General features: G+C 36.3%; 1 protein-coding gene across 1 annotated transcript; it reads left to right on the top strand.

The window, feature by feature from the left end:
* Nucleotides 1-233: 233 nt before the first annotated feature.
* On the top strand, nucleotides 234-6,898 carry LOC128556211 (uncharacterized). Its single transcript, XM_053540476.1, has 2 exons — nucleotides 234-325; nucleotides 4,771-6,898. Exon 2 carries the CDS (start codon nucleotides 4,772-4,774, stop codon nucleotides 6,830-6,832), a length of 2,061 nt encoding a protein of 686 aa, XP_053396451.1. The 5' UTR covers nucleotides 234-325; nucleotide 4,771; the 3' UTR covers nucleotides 6,833-6,898.
* Nucleotides 6,899-7,286: the final 388 nt, after the last annotated feature.

Below are 7,286 nucleotides of genomic sequence, written 5' to 3'. Positions count from 1 at the left end.
TGGTCTGCACTGGTCGCAAAGGCAGAATCACTTGATCACGGTCTGCACTGTTTGCTATTCTGTCAGTAAATTTTCAATGAACATCCCTTTGAATAATAAGTGGTACTGCCCAGTTTGTATGATGGACCAGTCCATTTCAGAAATATAGCAGGGTAAATGTTGAAGGTAGGTAACAACTGGCTATCAAAACCAGATTTAATGTTTGAGTTATCCTTCTGTTTAAACAGGAAGTAAAAAAGGAAAGATCGTAACTAGACAATACAAACATCCGGTCTGAAGAGGTTTTATTATAAAAATCAATTTGCTTATTTCAAACCAAACAAAGGTATGTAATTTCACACATTTAAAGTTATATTCACCATGAACTAGTTTACAGTTTTGTGGTTTCATTCAAAACAGTTACTTCACGTGGACCGGACCCGAGTATGTATAGATTTCAAATAAATGGAAATCTTAAGTTTTTGAATAGGTATGTATACAGCCACAAACTACACAAACTTTAACTCTGATGAATATCAATGATTTCACAATAGTTTAAAATACAGCTTAGTCTGAAATTCTACATGTATTAGTATTACAATCAAACAAGATACAGGCACTGATCTTGTAACAAGGCCAAATAGTATAAACCAGCAACTGATCTAATGGTAAAGAAATGTTTCTTCTGGGTGACCTTCATTTTTTCCAACTTGTGAAAAAAATATAGCTGTGGGAGCTGATAATAGAAGAGATTAAAGTGTCATCTCCTAAAAACACTTCCAGGTTGTTTAGCACCTTCTGACAAAAATTTAGGGCAATTTTAAACTTTAAACAAAAATTAGGGCTGAAGTTATAGTTTGTTACAATCTTTGAGATACTTTTGCGCTAAAATTAAGAATTTTAACGAAAATATAGACCTTCAGAATTCAGAATTCAGGCCTCCGTCATCTAGTCACAGCCAATAACACACAAAACCTTGGCACTGAACCACAGGTCAGTTGTCTATAAACTGGATAAAACTGCTTGCATTGAATAAGAAGGCCTATAAAACTACATAAAACATATTTAGCAGGAAGTATTTCCCTTTATATTAAACAAGAGGGTCATGATGACCCTGGATCCCTCACCAGAGTAATATGAGCTACATGTTTCAAATGTCAAACTGATGATTTTTATAAATTTTTTGGAAGATTTTCTGATGTACAATCAAGTAACGCCTGAGGCGGGGCCAATTTTACCCTGGGGGTCATGATTTGAACAAAGTCAGTAGAAGTCTACTAGGCAATGTAATATATCAAATATCTAAGATCTAGGCCTTCTGGTTTATTTTTAGCAAATTTATGAAGATTTCCCTATGTACAATCAAGTAACCCCTGGGGCTGAGTCAATTTGACCCTGGGGGAGTCAAGATTTGAACAACTTTTGTAGAAGTCCACTAGGCAATATGCTACAAGTCATGTCAAATATCTAAGCTCTAGGCCTTCTGGTTTATTTTTAGAAAATTTTGAAGATTTTTCTATGTACAATCAAGTAACCCCATGGGGCAGGGTCAATTTGACCCCGGGGGTCATGATTTGAACAAATTTTGTAGAAGTCTACTAGGCAATGCTACAGGTCAAATATCTAGATCTAGGCCTTCTGGTTTATTTTTAGAAAATTTTTGAAGATTTTCCTATGTAAAATCAAGTGACCCCTGGGGCGGAGTAAATTTTGACCCCTGGGGTCATGATTTGAACAAATTTTGTAGAGGTCCATTAGGCAATGCTACACGTGAAATATCTAAGCTGTAAGCCTTCTGGTTTATTTTTAGAATTTTTTTGAAGATTTTCTTATGTAAAATCCAGTGACCGGCGGTCATGATTTAAAACAAATTTTGTAGAGGTCCACAAGGCAATGCTACATGTGAAATATCTAAGCTCTAGGTCTTCTGGTTTATTTTTAGAAAATTTTGAAGATTTTTCTATGTACAATCAAGTAACCCCATGGGGTGGGGTCAATTTGACCCCAGAGGTCACGATTTGAACAAATTTTGTAGAAGTCTACTAGGCAATGCTATAGGTCAAATATCTGAGACCTAGGCCTTCTGGTTTATTTTTAGAAATTTTTTGAAGATTTTCCTATGTAAAATCAAGTGACCTCTGGGGCAGGGTCAATTTTGACCCCAGGGTCATGATTTGAACAAATTTTGTAGAGGTCCACTAGGCAATGCAACACGTGAAATATCTAAGCTCTAGGCCGTCTGGTTTATTTTTAGAAAATTTTTGAAGACTTTCCTATGTAAAATCAAGTGACCCCTGGGGCGGGGTCAATTTTGACCCCGGGGGTCATGATTTGAACAAATTTTGTAGAGGTCCACTAGGCAATGCTACATGTGAAATATCTAAGCTCTAGGCCTTCAGGTTTATTTTCAGAAAAATTTTGAAGATTTTCCTATGTAAAATCAAGTAACCCCTGGGGTCATGATTTGAACAACTTTAGTAGAGGTCCACTAAGCAATGCTACATGTCAAATATCTAAGCTCTAGGGCTTCTGGTTTTTGAGAATAAGATTTTTTTAAGATTTTCCTATGTAAAATCAAGTGACCCCTGGGGCAGGGTCAATTTTGACCCCGGGGTCATGATTTGAACAAACTTGGTAGACTGGTCCACTAGGCAATGCTTCACACCAAATATCTAAGCTCTAGCTAAGGGCTTCTTGTTTTTGAGAAGAAGATTTTTAAAGTTTTTCCTTTCTGTTGCCATGGCAACCAGAGTTCTGCATGGAATTCAATTCTTGTAACAATTTTTGTAGAACTTCACCCAAGGGTGAGCTACTTTCCCAATATTTATTTACAGCTAAGAAAATCTTCAGCTCTGAGTTTCACAAGTAATTTGGTAGAAATGTTTCTTTGATAATGCTCTCACAAAATTATTATCTATTTCAGCTGTGAATCACAGGCGAGTAATCTAGGGTTATCAGGGCACTCTTGTAAATAAAATCTGGTATCACATTTCACATCAAATTCTCTAAAAAAAATGCTCTTTCTTACCAAAGGAAAAAACCTTCAAAGGGACAAAGTATTGTCTAAAAGTTTCTATTAGATAAGCCAATGACTATATTCCAATGGTAAGGTAGTTCTTCATAAATGATGTTGTAATGTTATTTATATGAAAAATGTAGAATAATGCCTGGTAGCCTTTACACAGGTAGCATGTATTAAGTGTTAAGCAATCAGCTCCACGTTCTTTTAAAAGTTAATTTTGACAATAGATATATTCAGGATTTGTCCATAAGTAAAATAACTCCAAATATAAACAAGAGGGTTTAAACAAGAGGGCCATGATGGCCCTATATCGCTCACCTGTTATTGCACTTGAGGACAAGAAGGTCCTCAGAAAAAATATCTAAGTCCATAGGACAGGAACAACAAAGGAAAGAAATTTAACCAAAAAGAAAAAAAAATTCTACAAGGTACAGATATGTCAAAATACACCTAAAAATTGGAGGTACCATCCATGTTGTACCACAGAAAAGTGGTCTCGATTTTCCCCTACGGCCAATAATAAAAAAGTTACTAAAATAAGCTATTTATAGTAACGTAAAAGGGAAGTAATTAAAAAAAATTATTGTAAGTGAACAAAAGAAGGATCTGCCAAATACATCTGTTGACATACATGAAATTTCAGATCAGTATTTTCATTAGTTACGGAGATATACCCATTTTAATTTGAAATAAAGGAAATTGCTATTGTGCAGACAAGGTCAAAATAGCTAATTTTGGCCCTTTCAGGGGCCATAACTCTGGAACCCATAATGGGATCTGGCCAGTTCAAAAAAGGAACTGAGATCTTATGGTGATACAAGTTGTGTGCAAGTTTGGTTAAAATAAAATCATAAATGAAGCTGCTATTGTGTAGACTAGGTCAAAATAGCTGGTTTTGGCCCTTTCAGGGGCCATAACTCTGGAACCCATAATGGGATCTGGCCAGTTTAAGAAAGGAACCAAGATCTTATGGTGATACAAGTTGTGTGCAAGTTTGGTTAAAATAATATCATAAATAAAACCACTATCGTGCAGACACGAAATTGTTGACGCACGGACGCACACACGGACGGACGGACGGAAGTTCTAACGAAACGGTATTTATGTGACACCCCCATTGTTTTCTCTATTGTTCTAACAGTCACATAAAAAGAAAAAGGTCACATAAACAGAATGGAATGAATGACATCAAAGAGAAAGTACCGTTATGCAGTCACTTAACCGTCATTTCGCGGGCACGGACAGACCGACGACGGACGAAGGGTGATCACAAAAGCTCACCTTGTCACTATGTGACAGGTGAGCTAACAAAACATATAAGCAGTAATGTAAGAACTCAGATTGACATTTGGCGAACTGTGAAAAATTAAGTACACTAAACAATTTGATACATTTTTATTTGGCCATAAGATTGAAAATAGGCAAGTCTACAACTTTGAAAAAAAAATCATCAAAATTTATACAGTGAAAATTTTTCTATGTATAGATGAAAATTAATGTCATCTTATTGCGATTTTTTCCCATAGCCCATTGTGAAAGCAGGATTATCAAAGCAATATTTTTAAATCAGTCTAACAAAAAATCAAGCACACAACCCTATCTTCCTTGTTGGCTAAATTTCCTTTTGGATACAATGATGCTTTGAAAAAATATTGTTTCAAAAATCTACATTGTAGAAAAACATTTGTTTAAAATGTGCATAGTTACGTCGAAATCAATAGTACAAAATATCAACTGGGCTCCAACACAACTGCTCTATTTATTTTCAGAATGTTTCAAGCACCAGAGTACATCGAGTCAGTATCAGTAAAACTGTCAGAGGTTCTTTCTGATATAGGAGTAGATGAGAAGATGGTACTTAAGAGAAGAAGAGCAGCTTTACTGGCTGAATCTATGGACACAAGAGCTACACAACTACATGATGGCGACGCTACAACATACATCTTCGGCAGCCAGTCAGAGGGCACGACAACACCTCAACTTAATTCAGACAGTGACCAACTATCGTGTTTCAATAACATTAATGTGATACAAGATAGTAGTGACTGGAAACCAGGTGTAATAAATTATCTGATAATCCAGGATGATACTGTATCACCTGGCTATTGTCTTCTGCAACGTCTGAGAGATGATACTCCATTTCCATCTCATACTGTACCTAATAAACATTTCAGTGAAAGAAAAGGAAAAGTATTGTTAAAGAATACAATCATCTCTGCAGTAGCAGTAGCAGCTGCTGTCCATGAAGAAGGAAGAAGACACGGTCCAGCGCAAACATTTACAGAACAACCTGGGAACGCCGATGAAGACTATGTTTATGCTTTCCCCTGTAAATCCTGGCCTCTACAAGGAAGGAAGTGGTTAGACTGGCAAGGCGTAGGTCAGTGGCCTTCAGCTGACATGAGAAGATACTGTGGCAGTACTGGATGTTTCCTTGTTCCTGTTGGAAGCAAGGGCAGTGAACACGAGGAACTTGAATGGAGAATATCAGCATCTCTAGCAGAACGATGCTTGATGTTCAGTCTCAATATAACACAGATTCGATGTTATGTCTTAATGAAGATAATATTGAAAACCTTCATCAAGCCATACTTCGAAGATACCATTTCAAGTTTCATGTGTAAAACGGTAATGTTTCATTGTATTGCAAATACACTTTCTAACATCTGGAAAGAAAATAATATACTTGGGTGTCTGTCATTGTGTTTATTTGTCCTACACACCTGTATTTTCAATGAAAACTGTCCACACTTTATCATACCTGAAAACAATTTGATGAAAGGGAATATAACACACACAGATAAACCTTACATTCTGCAAAAACTATGTGATGTTGTAACTGGAAGATTTATAGCATTACTGAGGATTAAGAGTGACTGTCTTGGTTTTAGGCTTCAGCTTAAAATGAGTAATTTAATCTTATTCATAACAAGTGATATTGTTTCAGCACATATATTATCTTCACTTGCACTCTACATTGATAATATCACAAAATCTTGTTTAACTTCAATCAACAACAGTAGTAACGAAGAAGCTGTACAAACACTGCTGAAGTATATTTTCAAATTAGCTGATATCTCTAACCAGTGTGAAGAAGTTGACAGAACAGCATGCTGCCTTCTTGCACCAAGGTTTTGTACATCCCTGGGAACTGCCCTAGCATCACGCAGCATTCATTTGGACAATGCAGTATCTGCAGAAGCTCTCACCTGGATCTCCCTCGGTTTGAACACAGATGTTTCATCTGGTAAACTGAAGCTAGCATCAATTTACTACTGTACAGGGGATACTCGAAGAACCGAAATGACACTTAGGAATATTGAAAGACATTATGACCGAAACACTGTTGAGCCTATTTGTCGTTGCCATGATTACATCAAACTACCTCCAAGAATAGGATTTTGTGCAATATCTAATGATCAAAACGAAGAAGCTATTCAGCATATTACGGCATTCTGTGTTAAATTTCTGCCATATGAAATAAAATGTGTTCCACATGAGCTACAGTATGAAATGTTTAAATCTACGAAAGCCGATCTAGCATTCAGACCCCCACGTGACTATTGGATAAAATGGGCTATGGTTGATTCTCTCCCTTATCTCTACTTTCTACAATACAAGACCTACAGACGTCTTAGGAGAGAAGATGACAAGAAAAGAGCATTGTCTAACCTTCTCAAGACAACTGACCAAGAACCAAATCTTGGACACAGGGAAACAGCCTTAAATTTACTAGGACAATGCATGGAACAAGAGGACCGGGCTACAGATGCTTTGTGCTGCTATTTAATATCCTTAAATCTAAGGGAGAGATACAATGTTGCTATTTAATATCCTTAAATCTAAGGAAGAGATACAATGTTGCTATTTAATATCCTTAAATCTAAGGGAGAGATACAATGTTGCTATTTAATATCCTTAAATCTAAGGGAGAGATACAATGTTGCTATTTAATATCCTTAAATCTAAGGGAGAGATACAATGTTGCTATTTAATATCCTTAAATCTAAGGGAGAGATACAATGTTGCTATTTAATATCCTTAAATCTAAGGGAGAGATACAATACTGCAAAGATCCACATCTGTAGACTTTTATCAAGTTTACTAAGTAACAAGTAGAGAGCAAGAAACGCAGACTGGTTGGCAAAAAAAAACAAGAGGACCATGATGGTCCTGAATCGCTCACCTCTTCCCACATGACCCAGTTTTGAGTATGATGTCATTATTTGACATAGTGACCTAGTTTTTGAGCTCATGTGACCCAGTTTTGAACTTGACTTAGATA

Source organism: Mercenaria mercenaria, chromosome 4 (genome assembly GCF_021730395.1).
Source record: "Mercenaria mercenaria strain notata chromosome 4, MADL_Memer_1, whole genome shotgun sequence".
In the NCBI taxonomy this organism is placed as follows: Eukaryota; Metazoa; Mollusca; class Bivalvia; order Venerida; family Veneridae; genus Mercenaria; species Mercenaria mercenaria.
This window is presented reverse-complemented; position numbering and strand designations above follow the sequence as displayed.

Bases quoted from the DNA above. Each gene is read 5' to 3' on its own strand.
- LOC128556211 (XM_053540476.1), top strand. From the start codon at position 4,772: ATGTTTCAAGCACCAGAGTACATCGAGTCAGTATCAGTAAAACTGTCA.